The sequence below is a fragment of the Coturnix japonica genome, chromosome 7 (genome assembly GCF_054131305.1).
Source record: "Coturnix japonica strain WE chromosome 7, WE-NBRP24, whole genome shotgun sequence".
NCBI lineage: Eukaryota > Metazoa > Chordata > Aves > Galliformes > Phasianidae > Coturnix > Coturnix japonica.
The window spans coordinates 8,491,335-8,515,892 of NC_140669.1; the positions used below are offsets into that span (position 1 = coordinate 8,491,335).

At 41.7% G+C, this 24,558-nt stretch overlaps 1 protein-coding gene across 6 annotated transcripts in view; it reads left to right on the forward strand.

Annotated features, from left to right (window-relative positions):
• The window catches only part of RBMS1 (RNA binding motif single stranded interacting protein 1), a 137,098-nt gene that overhangs the window by 53,370 nt on the left and 59,170 nt on the right, over positions 1 to 24,558 (forward strand). For 4 of the 6 annotated variants that reach the window (XM_015869076.3, XM_015869077.3, XM_015869078.3 and 1 more), the window contains exon 2: positions 21,032 to 21,207. The exons of the other annotated variants lie outside the window; for them this stretch is intronic. In XM_015869076.3, the coding sequence (XP_015724562.1) occupies positions 21,032 to 21,207 (176 nt within the window). The remainder of the gene's footprint in view (positions 1 to 21,031; positions 21,208 to 24,558) is intronic. 6 annotated transcript variants of the gene reach the window in all.

The window sequence follows — 24,558 nt, forward strand, 5'->3', positions numbered from 1 at the left end:
TGTTGGGCGTCCTATTTATCTTGCCGATGGAAGTAGATTTTACATAGTTTGCTGCTTTCAAGCAGATTAACTGGGCGTAGCTGCACGTGAGGAATTTAACACTGATTTTCTATTCTTGTAAGGCAAACGTGAATGAAAGAAATAAAAGGAAGCACCTTATCTTGTCAGGCGAGATGGTACAGATGATGAAAAGCGATACGTTTGTCTTATCTGTATTTGGCAACTTAAAGTTTTTGTTTAGGATTTCTAACAGGGTAAATAGTACGTTTTTATCTGTTGGGAAGTTTAAAGTTTGTGTGTTTGTCATTAAGCTTCACGTGGAAGGGAAAATGGAAGGCTGAGCCCCGACCATCTGCTCTTTTTCTTTTTCTTTTTCTTTTTCTTTTTCTTTTTCTTTTTCTTTTCTTTCTTTTTCCCTGAAACTTCCAACTGTTTAAAAACAAAAAAAAAAACCACCCAAACTGCTTGTGTTGCCACATTTCAGAAGGGTTCGGTCCTTTAAACTGGGATTACTGGCGGGGCGGAGAGAGGAAGGAAGGGAGGGGAAAAGCCTTTCCCAAGAGCTGGAGATTGCTCTTAAAACATCAGCACAGCGCTGCAGTTGAGTTGATAATAATGGTGGTTCGACGTGCTTTTGTTTTTATCAGGTAACTAACAAGAAACGATAGCCGTTTGAGTCAGTGTTATTTCCATCTCTGAAGCTTTCATTGAAACTGATGTTTGTTTGTTCAGTGAGATGGAGTGTAACAAAAGAAGTCGGTAAAGAACACGAACTTTTAAACCTCTTCCCTCCCAGCTCTATTCCCGGCTTCTTATAGGCTGTTTTCTCTGTTTCTACATCAGATTATTTCTAAAAGATCTCACTTAGGGGACAGCGTGAAGGCAAATAAAGCTGTCAGCCTATTGATGAGGCACATGGGCATGTTTTGGTCTTGGCTGGAGCACTTCGGTCAGAAGGTTTCTAGAAAGCCAACAGAACCACATTTGAATGCCTCCACGAGCCTTGTTTAAGTAATTGTTACTTATTTTGCATACGTTTCAGAATGGCAGCGCATTGTGGTAATTACAGCAGCCCCACTGCAGCCACTGCATTTGCAGCTTCCTGATGCAACAGGAAAGGGAAGGGATGAGTTACAAACCGGGGAGAACCGTGGGGGAGAACCACGTGCTAGATAAGCACAAGCCTTCTACCCCAGCAACTTAACAAAACAGATACACCACAAAAAATAATCATGTGCTACAGGGGCTGGTTGCTGTGATTAGCAGGGGTTTGGCTCTGCCTTCCTCCAGAGACTGCAGTTACACCAGAGGAGCTGCAGCTGTGTGCTGACACACAATGGCTTTAAACTGCAGTTGAAGTAATTGTGTGCTGGGGAGAGATTGTTTTACTCAGGTACAAAGAGGCTCAAGGTTTGTGCTAGTTTGAATTTAATGGTGTTCATTACTGTTTGTGTAAATTGATTTTAACTGCAAAGCTTTATACCCATGCACTGGGATGCGTGGGTTTAAAAACATCTAGCAAATGTTTTGGAATATGATAAGCTCTTTAAAAGGGAAGTGCAGTTCCAGTGTCCCAGAAGTTTATTTTTTTTCTGAATTTGTGTTGTAGCATAATACATTGCAAGATCAGTGCTAGTAATTACAAACATACAATATTGATAAAAATACCTTTTTGTTCATGCATCCTCATAAAAGCAGTGCCATTCGCTTAACAATACTAGTTTAGGGAATTGCTGATCTGTGCCTTATTTGTGTAAAGCGATCTGCTTCAGAAAGATGTGTCGAATAGAGTGGGTGTTTGGGTAGAACTTATAGAAGTGCAGAACTTTGTGAAGTCTGCGGTGGGAACAAATGATGCTTTGTTCTGTGCCACCCAATTTGGGCCTGATTTCCCTCAGTTGCTTGATTGAAAAGCAACAGAGAGTGCTGTGCAAGGTGAGCATCAGGCTTAGTCTCACCTGACATCTCCCTGTTTGTGGAATGAAGCATTTCGCATCAGCAAGGAAATATACAGAACTTTATCATTCATTCTTTTCCTTGACAGTGGTTCTTTCCTTTAAAGACCCCTTCATATGCTATTCTGAGCAGTTTATCATTTTCTCCATTTAGATAAGGAGATTTCTTTCTTTTTATTATCTTGTATTATTTTGTTTTTATTTTTATCCGAGTCTCCTCTACGGTATGGTTCTTTGCTTCAAGAAAATGGAAATGTGACTCTGCAGGTTAACTACAGCTCATATATTTTGTCATCTGTGTACTACAGCAGAGCGGTGTTAGACTTCAATCCTTTCAGGTATCTGAGATCTGTGTGGCTCTTTCATTTTTAGTGTCCCTATGGAGTGCAACTCCTGGATAGGAGTTTGGGGGGTAGTTGCAGGGATCATATGTCTAAAACTCTGAAGTGATGTTCCTGTGCTCGACTCCTCCTTGGTGGTTCAGTCCTGTTGTAAGGCTTGTCTAGCCTACAGGAACCATATCAGTTAATGCTTGCCAATGTAGTAATCTGAAATTACTCAAAACACAGAGGCAAATGAGGGTAAAATCAAGTATAAGTCCACATTTACAAACCTCCAGACAAAAAGTGGATGATTCTTACTTGGTGAAGAGAAAGAAAGAGAAACACTGTAGTCCAGAGCAGGGGAGTTTCCTTTACCTTGTACATATTACTGCAGCAGACGACTGCCAGTCTTCCCAGCACCAGTGTAGTTATTGTGCAGCCCCAGTCACTCAGGTTGCTTTCAGAGCAGTCTCTGATTTAAGACTCTCTATGTTCTTGAAACTCATTTTGAGGTTAAGGGGTAGAGGATTATTTTGGTCTTTTAACTCAGTAAAGGGTTATTTAGATGTCTCACTAGACCTGGGTGGTTTTGTTTCTGCTTGGGCAGTGCTGGTGTCCCTGGGGCACAGCCAGGTGCAGGGCTGCCCCACGGCTTTGAGCACACTTCTGGTCTGTTCTAAGGGGACATCTGGTGTGTAGCAAAGGAGGTTGGGCTTTCATGCTGTGGTGGATGAATTTCAAGTCTTGGAGTGATGTTTTTCTTTCTCCTACCTCTATGCATAATTTGCTAATTGTGCTTTGTGCTGTTTCATAAGAGGAATTTTCTCTTGGTTCCTGTTGGTGGCCAGGAACACCTTGTGTGAGTCCGGGAGGGCAGCTCCCTCACCAAATAAATGCAGGCTTTGGCAGAGCTGGGCAAAGAGTTGTGCACATTTCTGTCCTTGTAGAAGCAACCACCAGCAGGCTGAGGTCCTTTGAAGTGTGTAGTGGTCTGTGTTTCAGATGAGTTCAAGAAGAGGTCTGAAAATGTGCGTCTGAGTTTGAAGACTCTTGTGCCATCACCTGTTTACTTACCCAGTGGTGCCACTGACTGTGGTGAGGCTGCAGATGTGAATAAGTGCTTATTGAGACAGAGAATCAGAAGACCTTTGAGTTCTTCTCATGAGAAACCTGAGATGAATGGTTGGTGTATCCAGGGTCAGTATTAGACTGACAGTCAATGGAATCAAATGGTATTTAAATTGCTTTAATATTATTCCATCCACTCTACTTGGCTTACATGATCCCCATTACAGTAGTACTTAGGCTTATTTAAAAATACTTCTGTGTAATTTGGGAAAAAACATTTGAGTTAAGTATTTAATAGAACTGCTTAGCTTCTAACCTTTGAAACAGTGACAATTTTCGGCCTTTTTTCAGCATTCCACTCTGGGCGCTACTTATGAGAAATGCTTACCTAAACCAGATTATTTCAAAAACATTTCTATAATATTTAGCTTAAACAAAAAGATAGATGATAAGTAATTCTTTGGAGTATTAGGGCAGCAGTGCTTCCAGTGTGAATGCTTGTGTGTAAATATTTCAGAACTGGGGAATTTTTAAAAGGAAAACAACAGCAGTATTCTATGGTACTGAGAAGCTGTGGAGTACGCTTAAAAGCTTGAGTTATTTTTTATGGTGAAAAATATCAGGATGTAATTCATTATGTAGACTTTCTGTTCATTGAAAGTTCTGGTGAACTTCAAGGCATACTGTGGCACTAACAGAAAAATGTAGTGATTTTCTAATGCCTTGGGAGCCTCTTCCACTCCTACTAATGATGCTCTGCAGTCTCAAGAAGCACGATACAAGATGGAAATAGTTAAGGAGTTATTATGCTGAATTATTTCAGCATTATGTTGATTTTTTTTTTTAAATTGCTATGGTGACAAAATCAGGTTAACTCTTGGACCAAATTTTGTCACATTGCCAGCGTACTGTTCTCAGGTCTATCAAGTGCAGCTGAAAACTGGCTTAGTCATTAGAGAAGGCACTTTGGCTTTTCATGTAACCATTCCTTACATCTTCGGGTCAGCTGATGGGAGTTCCTGGCTCTGAAGCTCTTGATATCTTTTTTCTTTTGGGTTTATAGAATCATACAATGGATAGGTTGGAAGGGTCAAACCCCTAAATGTCAAACGTTCCACTTACAACTGTTGTTTCAGTATTATTAACATATGGCTTTGTATTCCAATATACAAATTGATCGAATTAGCTTGTGATTTTCATCCTTCAATCAAAAGGTGCTTTTTTGTGTGTGTGACTGTTCCCCAGTGAGCTGCTTCCAAGATTACAGAATCCCCAGTGCTAGCTTTCCTGCTCCACATTTTTTCTTTCCTAAAGTTCTGTACTCAGTCACTGTCTTGGTGATGATAAAAGTGCAAGATCAACCACAACTATAAAGGTTATCCGGGGACAGTACAGACGTTAAGGTACTGACATAAGTTCCAATTTCATTGTCTTGTCAAAGATGTTTTAGGTAATCTTAGATAAACCATGTTGGTTTGACTCTTCAAAAGCTGTTTGGTAACGGTGGTTTTTCTGCTTCCCATAGATCTTGTTCAGAAATGTAGTAAGATGTTAAAGCAGGTCAGTTATTACTGTAACTGGGGCTAAAAAGCTTAATATAAAATATATATCCATATATATAACACACTCTATCATACATATATCCAGATGTACTTTTCATCATAGAATGATCATAGAGTCACAGTATGGCTTAAATTGGAAGGGACCTTTAAGATCATTCAGTCCCAACCCCTGCTGTGGCCTGGTTGTCATCCATCCATCCTGGCCTTGGGCACCTCCAGGGATGGGATATCTGCAGCTTCTCTGGTGTGAGGGTCTCAGTAACCTCTCAGCAAAGAATTTCTTCTTAACTTCTAACCTAAATCCCCCCTCTCTTAGTTTAAATCACTTCTTTCTTGTCCTATCACTTTCAGGCAGTGTCAGTCACTGTCAGTCCCAGCTTTTCATCCATCAGGACCCTCAAGTCCTTCTCCGCAGGGCTGCTCTCAATGAGTTCTTCTCACAGTCTGTGCATGTATCTGGGATTGCTCAGATCCCATGCAACACCCAGCACTTGGCTTGTTGAACCTCATTTGGTTTTAAGTCAGTCTTCCAAAGCTCAAGATAAAGCAGATTACTCATAATTGTAAAACTTAATGCTCAAATTCCTCTCATCATTTGCTGTGTGAGTAGTTACTTCACAGTCTACGTGAATGTTCATGTGAATACTCCTATTAATGTTCCAGATTAATAACAATGACAGAATTCATTTTAGCAAGGAATTAGACTGGTAGAACTGCATAGAGTTCTAGTTTTAAGAAGAAGATATTGTTTTTCGCTTAGTAGTTGGCTTCCTTTCTAAGCAGAAGTTTAGTGTGCAGTAGGGCACAATCCAGATATTAAACTGTTGCTACTGTTGCTCAGAACAGGAACAACTCTCCTGTTCTAGATTTTGCATGTTTTTTAACATAGGTAGTTGTAGCAGTTCTGTGGCCTTATCTCTCCTGCTAAATAAACTTAATATTTTTCCCTCCTTAGGGAGGCTTCCCATTCTAATTCTGTTGTCCCATTTTAATTCTGAATCACTTATTCTCAAATATTTCAGTTTTTTCTTCTAGTGAATGTAAGGCACACTCCAACTTATTACTAGGACTGGTGTGGCAAGCTAGTAATAGCTTACAAGATCATTAGCATTAAACATCCAACAGTTGCAAAGATTGCTAAGCCACATAGGCAGGAGCTGAATATTCTGATTCAAAATAGAATTTATTGAAGTTGCCCACTGTGTAGAACAAACCTGAAAGCATTTGTTCAGAATGGTATTTGTGCAAGAAGTAGAGGTGAGTGATTAATTTTCTTAGAACGTTTGCTGTTAGCCTTGAGATACCCTTTTGTTACAGTATTTGAACATTGATTATTAATTTGGAGTATTTTCTTTTATCTGCAGTTTTTAGATGTGTTCAGAGACAAGGTTTCTCTGCTGAATTCTTGTGCTGAGGGCTAGAGCACAATGACAGAGTGGATGGATAGGCTCTGTGCCCAAATGGCATAGTTTATTTCTGACTTGTGTTTGACGTCTAAGTGTTCATCATCTGTTTCTACAGCACCAGACATTGTTCAAGTGAAACAGCACCTTCCAGCAACTGGGGCTGCTGCACACAGGTGCTGCAGTTGTTTTTGCCAGCTGGGCTCATACACAGCGCACGTGCATCTAAATGTGCTGTTGAGTGCTGGAGGCACTGCCTGCTTCACTTCTGCAGTTGGAGCTGTAATTGTTTGTATGTTTGAGCTATACTATTATCTGTGCTGCCAGGACCACTCAATCTTGGCTGTGGAATTCCTTATGTATTTAGTGTTGTATTAGCAGTACATCTGGAAGTCTTCCTAGGTGTTAGCTAATTCTCCTAATTTTCATTTCAGAATTAACAACAATCTGCAGTGTCTGAGTGATTCATTATGCAGGCAGACATTCACCCGACAGCTATCTGGAGTGTTGCTTTCGTTAACTTAACTCACAGCAAAGAACACTATCCTGTGTTTGTTCAGCATACAGTTGCTAAACATTTGTAATTTAACTTGCATGCTAAATTTTGTGATGGAACCATTAACTGTCATGAGCTATGAAGTAGCTGATATTTTAATTTTAACTCCGTGCTGTATTGCTTGAGCTTCAGGTGTCTGAATGAAATTTGTTAACCACTTTAAACCACTCTTCCCTTAGAACTGAAAGCTGGTCATGAGTTACTGGAGTTAACAGTATGTGTGTATAGATGTGTGCATATATATACATACATATATATATATATATATATATATACACACACATATATATACACATATATATGTGTTTATCATTTAGTTCAAAACAAGAAAGAAGTTTCAAATTAGAAAGGAAAACACAAGAGAAATTTGATGAGTACCTTGGAAGGAAGTTAGAGCAAGCCTCTTCTGTTTGTGTTATTCCAATAAGAATTCCAAATTTCAAGAAGAACAGGAAATAATAAAACCAGCAAAAGGTTTTTTGGATGAGTATGCACAAAGATTTTGGAGGAGATTGTCGTTAAAGAAAAAAATTTATGGCAGTTTTCAAGTATTGGATCCAATGAGTGATAACCATCTCTGAAAACATCTTCCTGTAAGGAATGATAACAACTAACTCAGTTGTTTCACATAAACTTGTAAGTTAAATCTAACCCTAAAGCCAGAGCAGCTTTGCCACGTGTGGTTACACAGGCAGGATTTCACCCAAGGTTTAGCAGATGAGCTTGTGCACGCTGCTTGTTGCTGTACTTGTAAGGTTTAGTTACAGACGTGGGTACCAAATGTATTTGCTGTGGTTTGTGTGTAAAACTGAAGCTGGTTTCATTTCTGATTGTTTGACTGTCTGATGCTGTATTGTTACCACTTCCATGAGTCAACGCTGATGGTGAAAGAAGGATTCTGAACTTCCCTTTTTTTCCTTTTCCCGGTGAGGGCAGAGCTGCTGCTTTCAGCCGTGAGCTGTTCCTTGAAGTGCATTGCAATTTGTGGTCCCTCCCTCAGCTGCCGCTCAATGGGATCCATGCCTGCCCAAAGCTGTGACACCCCCTTCAGCACTCCTTTCTCTACTGCCTTTTTCCTTGTCTCTGGCTGTAAATCCTACTTCTCTCAGAAAGTTCAGCTTCTACTTCACAAGCAACAAAAACTGACTTTTTCTTTTGCTTAAAACACCCATCAGCAATGAAAAATTTTGGCCATCTGTGCTTCTCCTACTTATAGTCTGACCATGGCTGCAGGCTAAGAGGTCAGTAAGGATGAGTGATCCCACAGGTGTGGATAGGAATATGCTGGGGAGCTCCACCAGAACTTACTCACATATGGAAATCTCACCCCAATTTTTAAGGGTGAATATTCGGTTCAAGTCCTGCTTTCCTTTGCAGCTTCAGGTCTGTCATCCTGCTGAAGGAATCTGGGCTTCCTTATTTGCAAAGAGAAGGAGCCTACTAGTTATAAAATCAGACTGCGTGCTGGATTCTGCTAGGCTTAGCCAGCTCCTGTCTTTGTTTCATAATGTCCCCTGATCTGGTGTGTTCAGTGTTGTTGTGAGTTGCTTCCATGTACAGGAGGACTCCTCCCCATCTCTAAACCCTTAATCACTTTAGTTTAGGGAAGCACTTAACATTTTCTTAAACAACTTTGCACAAAGAGGATTGGGTGCATTAGTTGGTTAGATTCCCTAATATATTTAACAAAATGTGTCATGCTTTTCTTTTTATTTTCTGGCTGAAAGTTCAAAAGAGCTCAGCCCCAGATCATTTTTAATCAGTGTTCAGCAACTTTGTGCTTTAGAGACTTCTCAAGTCAACTTCTCATGGCCATGGGACTATGCAAGCTGCCCGAGATAGCTTTTAACAACAGAACCAGCTAACTGCTCAGAACTGTCTTTAGTCTGAATGGTTTTAATAGGAACTGACATAAGTTACCATTCTCTATGGCATAAGTTGACCCCAAGAGTTAGATGTGAAGTTTTGTAGGCATTTGACCCCAGCAAGTAATTAATGGCACCAGCCACTAATAAGGGTGCAGCCGTGTGATGCTCAGTGGATCTCTCACTGGCAGCCCCAGGCAGAGTTATTTATACCCCCAGCCTCATTCTGCCTCTGTGTTCCTCTGACCCAAAGTGGGCTGGCTCAGAACCGTGCTATTGCGTTTTGTTGCAGGGTCAGAGTTTTGTTAATGGAAGAATGCTGTTAGGGAAGGGATGTGTTTGACCCAGGGAATTTGGTGCTGTGGGTTACCTTCATTGTGAACCCAGATCCTTAAAGGAGTGTGAAGAAGTAGATGAAAAGAATGCAAATATCCTTGAAGTAATACTGCTAATCTAAAACTATGTGCATTTATTTATTTATTTATTTTTCTTTGAATGGTCATATAAAAAACAGTCAGTTTGTAGTTACCTATGAACACTTTGTCTTGACTGCAGATTTGGCGTGTGGTGTGTTCAGAGCTTCCAAACTCGGTTTCAAATAAAAACTGCTAGAATGTAGCAGAGAGCTGCTTATAGCCTTGTGAGAGGCAGACATCATCATCCCTTCTGAGGCAAGCAGCTCTCTGAAGCTACCACCTCATGGCATGGCACCACCAGCCTCTGCAGGAGCTGGGCTGGAATTACGTCTTCTGCAGAAGTAGGAAGTGTGGTTTGTGATTGTGATGCTGCCTTAGTGATCAGCATTCAAATAATCTCTAATAGGATTCAAGATCTTCTTTACTAGAAGGGTGGTTAGGTCCTGGAACAGGCTGCCCAGTGAGGTTGTGGATGCCCCGTCCTTGGAGGTGTTCAAGACCAGGTTGGACGGGGCCCTGGGCAACCTGATCTAGTAAATGTGTATGTTTGGTGGCCCTGCTAGGCAGGGGGGTTGGAACTACATGATCCTTGAGGTCCCTTCCAACCCGGGTAATTCTGTGATTCTGTGATTCTGTGATCCCAGTGGATGGTTTACACAGGTCTGAAAGAACACTGATGTCGTTGCTATGTGTGTGGGCAGTATGGTGGTAACAAATTAGAGAAAGATATTCAAAGTTTCTTGTTGCTTTTCAAGCTGTGTTTTGCACCCAGTGTTTCCTGAGCAGCTCAGGCAGTCTGAAGGTGTCTACATTGTCTCCAAATTGTTCCCAAGCAGCATTTCAGTAGCAGGAGCAGCTGCAGGATAGAGGCTGGTAGGTATCTGTCTGAACAACTCATCGACCAGAGGAGCTGTTCTTTGCTGCTGTCTTTCACAGGGGTTAAATGTAGTCATGCCAAATTGATTCTAGATTTGTTCTGTGGTGCCTGTGCACAGGTAAATGGCCACATGCTACATGGGGGAAGTTGTATGAAGCACTCTGTTAAAGGCAGAGAATGGTCCTGTGTGTGAATGTGGCGGTTGTGTTGCAGGCCTGTAGAAATTGCTCACTGTTACAAAAGTTGCCACTGATCTTGCTCTTGTTCATCCTCAATGGTACTGTAGACCTGGACTACCTTACAGCTTTATCTGCCCAGGAGCCTGCTGTAAGAGTTGTTACTGATCTCTGTACCTGTTGTGCTGGCTGGATGGGCAGCTTTAAACCACTTGGGGAACAGAAAACATCTTATGGGTAGGGCTGTTACCAAAGGGGCTGCAGTCATTGTTAAAGCTAAACACTTGAACTTCCCCTGCAATTGTGTCAGTGGCTGCTTGTGTCCTCTGAGAGACGGCACTGAAGCAGCTAAGGACTGTTTTCAGGAAAAAGAGAGGAAATCAAACTTTTCTCCTCAAACCAAAGCTGCAATCAGAAGTCTTTTCTTTGTGCATCTTTGTTTTGTTTTTGTTTTTGAGACGAAGAAAACAATGAGTTACTTCTAAATCCTTACAGAAGTACTGAGGAAAACTTGCAGTCAGTCAGCTTTGAAATGGAGAAATGTTATGATGGATCATGTAAATACCTGCAGTGGAGCAGGCAGGGAGAGCAGTGGAACTCAGTTACATATTCCTGATGTCCAGCACTTTCAGAAGTCATTCATTCCTGCAGTGTGAGATGCTGCCCTTCTGACCTACATGGGTGTTACTGCAGGCACTTGAGCTGCTGAGCAACAGGGTGGGACCTCTCAGTATCAGGCTGATGGAAACCCTCGTGTTGTACTTGTGCATTGTTTCTCTGCTACCTTATTCTTTGCCAATGCCTGTGCAGTAGTTAAGTCTGGAGATGTGATGCACTAGGCATTTCAAAAGAAAAATATTTGCAAGCCAAGCAGGAAGTATAAAATATATAAACTGGTCCTTAGTATAAAGCATAAATTATGTAGCTGAAGAGGATGTGTTCCGGGGGTTGTCTGGATTCAGTCTTGGCTATGAGGTGTTACCAAACTGGCTTCTATTCTGGAGGGCTTTTTGTGCCCTTTCCTTCCTCAGACGCTGCTGGCGGTGGTGAGATGGGTGCTGGCTGCCAGAGGCAGATTAAGATTTAGGAATGTAGCAGAAAGGGCTGGAGCCAGCTGCCTGTACGCTCCCATCCGCTTCTTCAAAGAACGCAGCAGGAGAGGCAGGAATCGGCTCTGGGGTTACTGCACAGTGCTGCACATTAAATACTGGCACAGCTAAATGATGGCTTTGCCAAAAAGAAGATATGTTTTGTTCTTTGAAGTAGCATAGAGGGGGGCAGACTAACAATGCTGCCGCAGTGCTGGTATGGTACCCTGCCCATATGGGACCCGCACTCGCAGACAAAGGGATGTGAATACGAATTGACTCCCTCATACATGGCCAGGCACAAGTTCTTCGATTTATTTCTTAACTTCAGTAAACAGAAAATGACATAGCGGATCCCATGTCAGCCAAAAGAGCCATCTGTGGTCTAACCCTGTGACAAACAGTGTAGCAATAATTCAAGTGCCACCAACAGTGTGGAGTTTGCCAAAAAAGCAGATGCTTCTTTTGACATGCATCTTCAGTGCTGTGCTGTTTTTGTCCCGTAATTGCCGTCGATGGAGGGAAGGTGGGTAGGCTGTCCAGATGAGCAGAATGCTGAAACTGCATTATTTTTTTTTTGTGGGGGTGAAAGGAGAATTTGGATTATTTTTTTTCTCTGGATAAGCCCAAGTTATCTCTGTGTCTGTAGCATCCTCCTTTTCTAATGTGGTACTTGGAATGCAGGCAGCAACTTTGTGAAATACGGAGTTAGCTGGCCAGCTGCTGGGATGAGATGATGGATGGCATCCTGAATTGCTGAGAGGAGGGAGTGGCTTCATGAATATTGCATATTTACTGCTTCCGTTTATGAAACTATGAACTTAATTACATGCACCCATAAAAATATGCATCTTAACTTGTCATAAACATAGATACTTGTCAGCAGTAACTTTCAGATTATGTTGAATATTGTCCGTGGCTCCTTTTGTTGGCAGTGGAGGCAGAAGTTCTGACTAGATGATGGCACAGAAGGTGAATAAAGTCACAGCTGAGCTGGGGATGTGCCTTAGTGCAGGAGTCTGAGCTATGCTATAAATGAAGTAAGGTAAAGAGATAATGCGTGTTATTTATTTTCAGTTCTCAGTGCAATCATTTCTAAATTTACCAAATAAGAAATAATTGCCTTAATCTTTCTTTTGGATTTTTGATTACAAGGGATATTGGACTGTTTTTCATCTTTCTTTCTGGGAAAAAAAAAAAAAAGAAAAAAAAGATGGAAATATCCCGCAATCATAACAGTGTTTTCTGTCGTGAGGAACTGCTGCACTTTCTCTGATCTTCAGTACTATATAGGGCAGATTTGCTCACTAAGTAGTTAAAAGTAAAAAGATGAGGACGTACCATGCATTTAAGGGCTGGGAGGAAGAGGAAATGGTGGGATCAGCAGTGCCTCTCAGTGCCTTTTGCTCTGCTTCTTCCCCTCCCTGGGCAGTGAGAGCTGAGCAGCTGATGAGCGCATTGCTCGTGCTGCTCCCCTGCCTGTGCCGCCCTTTCTGCTGCAGCGTGCATTAGGAAGGAACTGCTGATCTAGGCAATATCTTCTTTTCTTGCTGATGAAAAATATCATGTGGGACAGTGTCAGAGGTCTCAGTCAAGATCTATATATATTTACTGCTTCTGCCTTACCCGCTAAGCTGGTTATCCTGGCAATGAAGAAAATTAGATTGTTTTGATGATGTGATCTGTTTTTGACAGATCTTTTCTGTCTGCATTTTTCCCCCCTCATTCTGTTAACATCCAGATTCTTGTAAACTGATTGTTTGATAATCTGTTCCAGAATATTTCCGGGAATTGAAGCTCGGCTGACTGCTGTGAAATTCCCTGGGTCCTCCTCTTCCTCTTAACTAACTAACTAAATCAAAATCGCAAGGCATGAGGTGACTGACTGAGAAGGGAAGCTATTTGAGGAGTTCTATATGTATCAGCTGCAGTTTGGCTCCTTTTTTTTTCTTTTTCTTTTTTTTTTTTTTCCTAATTTTATTTTTTTCATATCCTGGGAACTGGACTGCATTCATGAAGCAGAACATTTGCCTGAAAATTCGTTCTTTTCCCTTGACATTAATCTGTTGTGGGCCAACACCTGAAGAGCTTTCAGATGGTGGCACTGAGTAGAAGTTTCCTGTTCTATGAACGGTTAAGGAAAGTCAATCACACAGTGAGAACAGGCTGCTGTGAGCGTGTAGTGTAGGGATGTCTAAACCTCTTACACTGACACCATTTAAAATAGTTGTTTGTCAGAGGACTGTGCAAATGCCTTATTTCTGCACTTTTTTTGCCTTAAGCCATTTAGGTGTTGCCCTTGATGCTCTAAGCATCCCTCTGTGTGCTTACCTCTGGCATTTCATTGCATATGTTGTAGGATTTTATACTCTATAAGGTGTGCCAGTAGGTGTGTAATGCAAGGGAGGAATTAGTTTTGTTATTTGTGTTCAGTGTTGCTCACTGGACTTTCAGAGACCTGCATGAACCCATTGACATGTGAGTTAAGCCTCTCTATAAAGGGATGTGTTTTCATCTAATTGCAGCTTGAATCCTCAGCCTGGAACAGAAACTTCAACGTAGTCTAGGGATTCAGTTCTGTTTTCTGTCTGGATAGTGAGCAGAAGCCTTGGCTGGTTGCACCAAAGGAAGCTGGTCTCTGTATTTACTGGAGTCAAGAAGGAAGTTGGCAGGGAATTCTTTTATGTCTATTGCTCAATGAGGGGCTAACCACAAAAACATGTATGTGTTTTTCTGTCCAGTAGATCTCAGTACCAACCTCTTCCTTCAGGTACTTCAGCATCTTGACTTTCTCCTGTTGTTTGAATTGAGATTAACTGTTGACTTGTTCCAGCCTGTTCAGGTTGCAGAAACTAAAACTCAAATATTTTACTTTAGGTATGTCTATGGTATTTTATCACAGCTATAGCATGGCACTGACACATTGTTCCAGGGAATTCAAGTCTAAAGCAGAGAGACAAGGATGCTGTGGTTTGTGATAAGCGAGAAGAGAGAACTAATAGCTTCTGCAAAGGAATGGGGGCTTAGCCAGTTCAGCCCTGCCTTCTTGCTCCTTTGTAATAGCTTTTGTGCAGCAGCATGGCTTGTTTCTTGGATTCATCGCCTTTTGTTCTCCTCTGGATGAAGGGAGTCAGTCAGTGGAGCACTTAAAAAATCCCGGATGGGGTGTGCTTGATAGAGGAGCTGAGCTCCTGGGAGCTTTGAAACTTTCCCATTATCTCTAAGAAGAGCTACCTTAGCCAAGAGGAGCTCCTCCTGCCTCCTCTGCAGTGTTGTTGCAGCCTCTCCTGCCTTCCCCAGCTTAAACCTTCTTTTTCATTAAGCATAATTAAAAGAATCATTCTTGTAGGAAAATAACCTACTGGGTAAAATTAGTGTGGGTTTTGTCACATACTTCAGTGTTGCCACGATTATGCTCCCACTTTTTCAAGTGTCTTCATAAAAAAGAAATATGTGGCTTTGGAGCTTTGCTTGTTTCCTTACTGGCAGGGGTCTGCTGTTCTATCGAACTTTAGTGTGTGTAATTTAAATAGTATTAGTTCCAGCTCTCCAAAATGATGAGAACGCGGCATTTTGTAACAAGCTGGAGTGACACCTTCCATTGTTGGTAGTCCCTGCTTTCTGGTGAGGAAATTTAGTCCTGCTCTGTTAGTGTGACCGGTGGTTTGTCCTCAAAACATCCTGAGCAAAAGGAAGCAAAATAGCTGTTAGTGGGGAGAGGGCTTGGGTCAGCAGCAGAACAGCCCAAGGCTGAAATTGTTAGGAGCCTCTGAGCTGTGACTAAGCATTTGTGCCGAGCTGTCTCATTTCGTTGTTAATAGAACCACTCTCCATAAACATCTTTTTACATGGAGGCAAAGAAAAGCACCTATTCAGTCTTGCACTTCTGTATTTCAAGGAAAAGTCTCCCAAATTACTCGGGGGAAAAAAAGCGCATTGACTGCTTCCCTAGGTTTTGACAGAAAGCTTTCTGGTTCTGACTGGCAAGAGAGCTCAGATCACTTAAAAAATAATGGACCAGAGAAGAAAGAAAATAGTAATTAAAAAGAAAAGTCAAGATGAAAATGACTCCTTGTTCAAACTGAGTTTACTTTTGGAGGTATACTGTCTTCTGTTTCCTTATATTTTCCTTCAGTATGGAAAATACTGTCTGTATTTAGAGAAACAATTTCTGCAGGACTTGGCTTTAGCCTGATTTTTTTAATTGCTTGATTCTCAGCCTTTTTCTTGCTGTCTTTCTTTACATTTTATTATATATTTTTTTGTTATAGTGTGCCAGTTATAATTCTTTGGGCACAGTTCTTTCACGCCAAAGCATGGAAGGTTTAGGGAGGGTTATTTATTTATTTATTTATTTTTGAGAATCCCAGGGCTGGGTCTCCAGGTGTTTCTGGGCTGTCTGTGGAGTTTCATAACAGGGAGAGTCTCTGCTTGATGCCAGCCTCCACCCACGGAGTCCTGCCTCTTCCCAACCCCTACTTGTTCCTTGTAGCTGCAGCACCAGCAGCCATCTTCACTATGTAAAGGAAGATGGAGCAGGTTTGGATCTGGGGCGTGCAATTAGCTCTGTGTGATCACAAGACACAGCATCCATGGTTTCAGCTTTGTGCAGAAAACCAACCCTTGCTGGAATTTCGCTGTTGCCTCTTAAAGCATCACTGAGATTGTGTTCTTCATTTGCTTGGACTGAACTTCAGGATGAGAGGAGGAAGAGGGGGCAGGTCCAAGGGTTTTTTCTCCCAGAAAAGTTCTCAATGGGAAGCTGGAGGACAAAGCTTCTGAGATTCTCTCTACATTTTTCATTGGCTTAATCCTGAAAATGCTTAGAAAGCAGCTGATTTGCTGCATCTTTGTGACAAGTGCTGACAGACTGAAGAACAACAGTCAGAGAACCTACCCTAAGGGAGGAGATGTGAGTGCAGACAGCAGCAGCAGATCGTTCTATTCCTACTGGTTGACTCCCATGCATTGAGAATAGGACTTGGAGAGGTCTCCAGAAATTTTGCTTGCCGTAGCATTTCAGACAGTGTGATGGAAAATGTGAAATGGAATAGTGTAGACACTCAAAATGGCATCCCCGCTTCAGTTGTTGGTTTGCAAGCTGAGGCTGAGTGGTCAAGGTTTAATGATTCTTGATCCATAGGAAACTGATAAAGCAACTGTCTTCACCACAGAGCAGTTATTCCTGTTGAACATTTGGATTTCTTCTTGCAGTTCAGGACATTGTTTCATTCCAGACAACCTCCTATTTCTTAAGATGGTTAAGTGCGACAGTGTTTTTCTTTACCACATGATATCTTCTGTCTTACTGAGCCTAGGCGTTCCTCGTACATATGAAGTTCATAAATCAATACATTCACCTCCTAGCTTAATTTTTAGCCATATTTTTTCCATATTTGTGTCCTTTAGTAATTTATATGACCATTGCACACATCCGCAACAATTTAAAGTGAATTTAAATCAATGCCAATTACTGAAGGTGCTGTTTCGAAATACTGGTTAATGAAACGAGGGAGGCTAAGCATAGCAGGGCAGGGAGAGCAGGTACTTGGGGTGGGTGAGTAGGTACTTGAGGTGCAGTCACCAGAACAACGCTGGGCAAACACCAGTAGCGAGGTTTTGAAACTACGAGGTGATCCAAGTCAAAGTTCAGGCTAAATTGGGTGGTTAATGCAAGCTGTAATTTATGGTTTGAGTTAGAGTCGATGTGTGAGAACTAGCTCTGTTGGTAAGTCATGGTATTTTTCCCATCAGGAATTTTCACTGTGCAAAGGAACTTGTAATTAAATGCTAGCATGTTATATAACTCCATATATGTGCTCTTATAACACCGAGATACGGAATTAAAAGGATTGCTACCATAATAACTGTGCTCTGTTGTGGAACAGTGGTTATCTGGGTCCGTATCTTCTACTTGTTAGGGTTTCCTTCAACTTTTGTAGTCTGAAAGCTGCAGGGATCAGCATCGCGCAGTTTGTAGGTCCAAGGAATTTCTCAGGGTTGTTCCTCTTTGTTTGGGTTGGGTGTTTTGTTTTTTTTTTTTTATGTTTGTTTTTCCTGTTGACAATAAGAAGATTCTTCTTGTTGGTGGATGAAATCCTGCTCTGACTCATTTCCAGTCCTTAAGCACAGAACGGTTTATAAGAAAGACAGGAATGGCTCATATGAAGATGAGTATATTCTACAGCTGGTTTTCTACAGTGTCTTCTGATCATTCCCATTTTGTTTCTCTGCACAGAGAAGCAGGCAGCTGCCATTCAAGCGGGGGCCCTCCCCAGGGAGCGAACATTTCCCTTCCCACCCGTGCCCGCAGGGTACAGCCACTGCAGTGGGGCTGGGGTGGTGGTGGCAGCTGGTCCTGATGGCTGGGGCTGGGGGAACTCACACTGCAATGGGCGTTTCACTTTGGTTTTGGGGGAGGGTGGTGGGAAGGATGCTGCACTGGAGAGAGAATGGCCTGGCTGCCCTTGGAAATGAACTTGAGGAAGAAACGGGAAACCAGCATGGTGAGTTTGTTTGTTACGAGAAGGAATGTTGTCACTAGGAAAAAGGACTGATACTCTTCTTCCGCCTCTGTTCCTGTCCAGTATTTTAAGATGCAGTGAACAATTAAAAACAATGTTTTTGCTTATGTTACATTATTGCAAGCTGTTGTGAAGCCCATGTGATAAAATCTTAAAGAATCGTTTTAGTTAGAAACTAGCAGCGGGCTACAGTTTGTACAGCAAACTTTTACAAAGCCCAAACTCAGTTTTGCAAAGCTCTCAGTCAGTATTCATGAAAGCTATTTCCAAACAAACAACCCCAACCCTTGGCCAGGTCTCCGCAGCAGAACATCTTGCCAGCGAGTGCTGTATTAGCCAGGGGTGTGGAAAAAAGTCATGCATCCTCACTGACATCGCTGCGCTGGCACCAGACCAGGCGGGGATGCAGCTGTGGTGGAGGAGGCGAGCTTTATCGAGCTCAGCTTGTGCCATTGGGAGGTGATGCAACCGCGCCTGCAGAGCTGCTCTGCTGGCACAGTGAGCCTCACTGCAGCTGGGTGGGGAGACACAAACTGCCCCAAACCGAGAGGGGCCTCTGGCTGTCAGGGTGTTCTTCAGGAACAGAGTAGAAACAATGATTTGGATTTTAAGATGAAGCTTCTGCATAAAAAGCATGTATAAGCTTTGTGGCTTTCAGGAGTTGCTGGCCCTTTGGTACCTGTCTGTTTGCTGGGCTGCAGCATTCTGCAAGCTGCAAAGGTGTGCCAAGCATCTGTGTTTTTAGGGCTAGTGAAGGTATGGGTTTGTGTGGAAGCAGTCAGAAACCTTCTGTCTGCAAACTTCGGAAGACAGCTAATCACATTTACATTCCCGTGGTGTTTGGATCTAACCACTAGCATAGAGCATCTTCGTGCTTAAACAGAAGTTTAAGTTTCTCAGAACACAGTGTTTATATCTTGCAGGAAGAGAGACTTAGGATTGCTGCTGTCTGCACACATGCACGCTGGCTTTCCTCTCTTGCTTTTGGCAGGCTGGGGACAGCGCTGTACTGCAGCTCCACAGTAGAGCAAACTAAAGCCTCAAAGGGCAAGAAGTGAAAACCAAACTGAAGGTGCTGCAGAACAGAATGGAGGCTCCGGTAGTGATTAGCGGTCAGCATTGTGACTGATCCGTGTGTGCTTGCTTGTCTGGGAGCTGTGTATAGGGGTGTGTGTGGGGTGGTGTGTGTGGCAAGCCGTGGCACAGGGTGCTGTGTGCCTGTGTGAGCTGCAGGAGCAGCGGCACCACACCATGTCTCTGCTCTGTCATTCTGCATTGCTTCAACACAGCAAGTAATTGCCTGGTGTTACGGGAAGCAGGGCACTCTGATGGCCTGACTCGTGCCGCTGTAGTTAGTATCCGTCAGTGTTTCCATTACAAACTTGGAGGGAGGGTTTTATCTTTTTCCCATTTTAAATTGAGCCTGGAAGAAATTCCATATCAGCTTTTCAGCTTGCAGTGTAGATCTTTTGAATGATAATTGTTTTCCTAAAACCCTTCATTTAAAAAAAAAAAAACAAACAACAACAAAAAAAAAAAAACAAAACCCAGCACCCAAAACACACCACAAAGCAACAACGAAAGCAAGAACCACACAAAACAGCTCAGTGGCAGTGGAATACTGACATTCAGTTTTGAGATTTTAAATGATTGTGAATGTACTTCATTCTTTTTCTTCATTTTTAGCTCAGTTCCATTAGGTAACAACATCATTTCTCCATATCAGTGTTGATTTTGTATTGAGCGTGAGTTGCAGTTTGCTGTTACAGGCTATTATTGCTGCATAATAAGATTTGCAATGCACTGAATGAGAAGATTTCAAAACCTTCCCAGGGAAACATGAATAAGAAACACGTAATTAACCCGAAATATCTGATCGAAGGATTCTCTGCTTTGCTTCCACTCCCAATTTCATTCTGATTTCCCAAGGTTATCTCCCAAATGGTTTCACTTTTGTGTGCTGAGGCTGTAGTACCTTCAGCCCTCGGAACTGAGGTGAGCTGCAGCCCCTCCTGTGCACATGCATGATGGCTCCCTGCCTGGGGCAGCCTGAGCTGCACCTACCTGCTGCAGTCAGCCAGAGCAGGGTGATAATTCTCTGGTTCAGGTTATGGCCACGCAAGTGCTTGTGTGCATCCACAGAAGAGGGTGGCACAGGGGCACTTACACACTTGTGTTTCAATTTGTATTCCTCTTTTTTTTAATTATTTTTTTTTCTTTTCTCCCCATCTGCATCACATCTGCAGCTTGTAAGGAAGTTCTTTGCTCTGAGCTGTCTGAGCCATGGAGGATCAGACATTTGTAGGAAGGGGCTGCATGCAGTGGATCCTTTTTTGTCAGTGAGGACCTTGTGTATGAGACTTACCTGCAGCCCGAGCTCTATTGTTCCAGTGTTTCTCTCTTACAACCCCGTATACCTGGTTTTAGTACTTCTTGTACCATGACTTCCTTACTGTTGCTTAAAGAAAGGATAAAGACTGTTCTTCTGCTGATTTCCATGTAGGCATTTTTAAGTTCCGCTGCGGTCTGATTTTAAGAACAACTACATTAGATATCCTGAGAACTATGTGAATTATTTATGTGCTTATCTCCTGAAACTTTGTTTGCAATTATATGGTCTTTTTCTTGAGATTCTTGAAATAACTCACAACTACTGACATCAATGGCAGTGATTCTGCAGAGAAACACAATGAAAATCTACACCTTAAGCTGTCTGTGCTCTCTCTCTATCTTAAATAAAATTGTGTGATGTGAAGTACTAAAAGGCAGCAGAGGGACAAAAGAGGTTTCCTATTGTTTTTATATTTCTGAATAGATGAAGGAAATACTGTAATCTTCACATCTACCACAGTAACCCTTTACGATGTGGAACAGTCTGAAGGAAATAAATTTATTATGTACCTGTTAGAACAGCCTCTTTTCATTTTCACATCAGATGCCACAACAAAAATAAAATCCTATGAGTAACATTCTGTAGAGCTTACATGTAACTTAAATCTGTGTCGTGCACTGAGCATGCTTCAGCTGAGAGCTGGTTATGTCGGACATGCCCATAGATCTGTCCCAAACCTGGTGTGAAAGTGGGTTTAGAATGCAGGAGTGACTACTGCAGCTGTAGCACAGTGCTCCAAAGGGCGACCAGGCTGCTGTAAACTGAGATAATGTGCATGCTGCGATTGCTGTCTGCAGTTCACTCTAACGCCCTTTTTCCTTTACAGCAGTCCATTGTACCAGCCCACCCAATGGCTCCTCCTAGTCCCAGCACCACCAGCAGTAATAACAACAGTAGTAGCAGCAGCAACTCAGGATGGGATCAATTAAGTAAAACAAACCTTTACATCAGAGCACTGCCTCCAAACACCACTGATCAGGACCTGGTAAAATTATGCCAACCGTAAGTACTATACTTAAATACAGATTACAAAATCATACCTTGTAAGTTTGTAGTAGGTATGCTGAATGAGTGTTTGGATTATAAGAGGAGAAAAAACTGTTTTATTATTATTTTTGTTAATAAAACTCCACATCCTGTAGAATGATGGCAAGTTTCAGCTCCCAGGGAAATTAGTAGGAAAAAAATGGTTTGGGCAGTTTGGAGAAGCAAAAGATGTTTAAGTGCGATGGTGAACAGAAGCACTTTATTGCTTGAGCAAAAGTTGTGGTCACCCAAACTGCTGGCTGATGCTGTTGATATGGCAGATAAAAGAAAATTAACACCTGAGCGTGAAACCTGCTATTAAGAACTTGCAATAGAAATTCTCCACTGTTCACTGCTAGCATAATCTGTTGTTATAAACTCCTCGAGCAATTGTTCGTATCACAGTAAATTTTAATGTGTGTTTGAAAGCTTATCCAAGTTTCAGGCTAATTTACGTTGGCTGTACATTACTGTGCAAGTACATTTATGATTTTGAAAGTGGGTCCGGACGAGAATACTTTCTGGTCCCTGGAGATCCAGGGAGACTTGTCTTAGGAGGAGGTTTTTAGGCAATGTTGTAAACATGAGATTTTTGCTTGTGTGAGATTTTGGGTTTGTTTCTTCATCTTTACAGCAGCACCTGCCTTTGAGTTACTTTTAAATGTTGGCCAGATGTCTGAAGACTGTGTGCAGTTACGTTGTGTATATAGTGTTTAAAATCATCCTAAATGTTTTACTGACTTTTTAGAGCACTTAGCAATTCTGAAACACATAGTGCACTTTCTGGATCATTTTGAAATCGATATTTGTGTAGTACAGTTAAGTAAACACCCAGATCCATTCTAAGTGAATGAGGAATCTTTGGGATTTGTATATAACAGCACAGTCTGAAACTCTAAGTGATACTGTTTTCTGTCTAGCAGATAAGGTACTATGATGTGTAAAAGCGTGTGCTTAAGATCACAATACAAGTTAGCAAAATAGCCAGGGAAACCTGCAAGTCTTGGATCCCAGCTTACATGAGATGCATTTGGTCTTTCACATTGCAAAAAATCTGTCATATGACTTATAGATAATAATTTCTTTCTTTTTTCAAACAAAACTTGGACTTTCAGGGTAGTGGTTACATCAATGATCCTAGTATTATAATAAAGACAACTTGCTATTATGCCTTAAAAATATTACCATTTGGTCATTTTGTGGACAGTAAATGCAATCTGTATTATCCATAATTTAGCCAACTTTGAAAGGATTTGTTGATAAAGCACACATTTTTACAGCTTCCCATTTGAGGATGGCCTCTTGTCACTTGAATTTTAGTTTGTTATAAATGTTTTTGTCTGCTCTTTTTTTTTTTTTTTAATAAGAAGTGGATTTTCCCCTCCCAGTTTTCATCTCTTGAAATGATGAAAAAGCTTTAGTTTGTGCACTCAGGGCAGAGTTAGGAAGTTATTTTGCACCAGAGATTCTCAGTAACTACTGTTGCACGGTGGTTACTCCTGAATCTCTCTCTGAAGGCACCTAGGAGATGTCACTGTTACAAAATGAATTCTGAAGTGAATTTAAGCACTCTGAAGGTCATTACAAGGTAGCAACATTCTCCATTTCTGCTGAGGAACCAAGTGAGATATCCTGACATTTAGGCTTAGAACACCTCACAAAAATTTGGGTAACCTATTGAGAGCCTGGCACTCCTCTGCCAGCAGAGCCCCTTAGCAATTGGATGGGTGTTTCAGTAAGACAGAAGTGACTGCTCTCTCTCTTCACAGAAACTCACTGCTTTTTTAGACTGTGGAAAGTTTCAGATGCAAAATTGTTCCTTCCTGCAAACCTAAGCCTCCAGGGCACAGAGGTCACAGCGATTCCTGAAAGTGCACCTGGCACTATTCAGCATCCTCACCAGAATGACCTTTCTTCTTCAGATGCTTATAATTTTTGAAAACTTCATGAAGTAAATAATCTTTTCAATGCATATCATTGAAGAGAGATGCAGATATGTTCTGTGGTGTTGGAAATAGATTCTGTTATTTATAAAACATTTTTCTTTTTTCTTTTTCTTTTTTTTTTTTTTTTTTGAATTAATACCAAGTTATTCATATAAAGGAAAGGAAAAGGTTGAGGTTTTTAAAATTAATAATTACTTGAAAAATATTTGTGAAGTGCATTAATTTACTTTTTGTTTGTTAAATAACCTTTTCAGTTTAGTTTTGTGTATTTCTGTGCAATGTCTTCTGAAAAAATATGGAGTACTGAACTATCAGATAACAGTGAGAAAGCAAAACTGATTGCTTGCTTTACTTACTTAAACTGAGGTAGTATTAAAAAATAGGTGGAGAACATAACCATGGACACAGGTCAGTGAAGAAACTGCTGTTTACTCCAGGTCTCTGAAACATATTCTTTACCTCTTTCCAAATGCCTAAGGCTTTATTGGGAGGCTGTAGGGTAATTTTAGCTCGTTTTCCCCATATGGTTGGGACTGTGGTGCCCTAAGAGAGCACCCACCTAGATGCTGAGCTAACTGTGGGGAGTGGTTGGAGCTTCTCTGCGCAAGGCAGTGTAGGCTGTTTGTCTGGCTGGCTGCAGCAGCTGTCAGTGGATGTACAGAAAAAAATTCCCTGGCTTTGCTTTCTGTCTTGTTGTCAAACAAGATGGAAAAACACCTGTGGGCTGAGGAAATAATGGTTGAAGAACGTCATTGTCACTACAAATGCCAGATCTGCACAGATTTTCCCTCTCATCATCATGGACTTGTGTCATGCACTGCACTGAAAAGTTATTTGCAGTGATGGTTATTGCAGACGTTCAGTAAAATCACCTGGAATTCAATGTAGACATATCCGCAGACTCCGATTTCCTTGAGTCAATACATTTGCTGTAGTTCCTGCCCACTACAGCTAGCAATGCTAATTTTGGCCATGTTTATATTTGAGGTAATTATTTTTGGTGAATCACTAGAGAAACCTCTTATCAAATTAGAGAAGCATTGGGCCTGCTTTCCTGTTGTAGTGCAGCTGTGCAGTGTTCATGGTTGCAGTTAAAAAAGCACAGAGCAGTACTTTGCTGAGGCCTACCTGCAAGTCTGCTTGCTGCTTGCACCTGGGTGGTTCTTTTTGGTGCTGTAAGGTGAAGCTTTCTCCTCTTTTCCAAGGCTCAAAGACCATCCTATGATGTTGCAGTAAAGACTTACCTGGGAGCTCAACTGTCTCCAGGCAGCATAATTGCTTTGTGTGGGCAATGAAGCTGCCACGTTTCTGAATAGTGCATTCGGTCTCAAGCCTGCTGCTCCTGTTCTGCATGGTAAAAACACATTTCTTCATAGCAGTC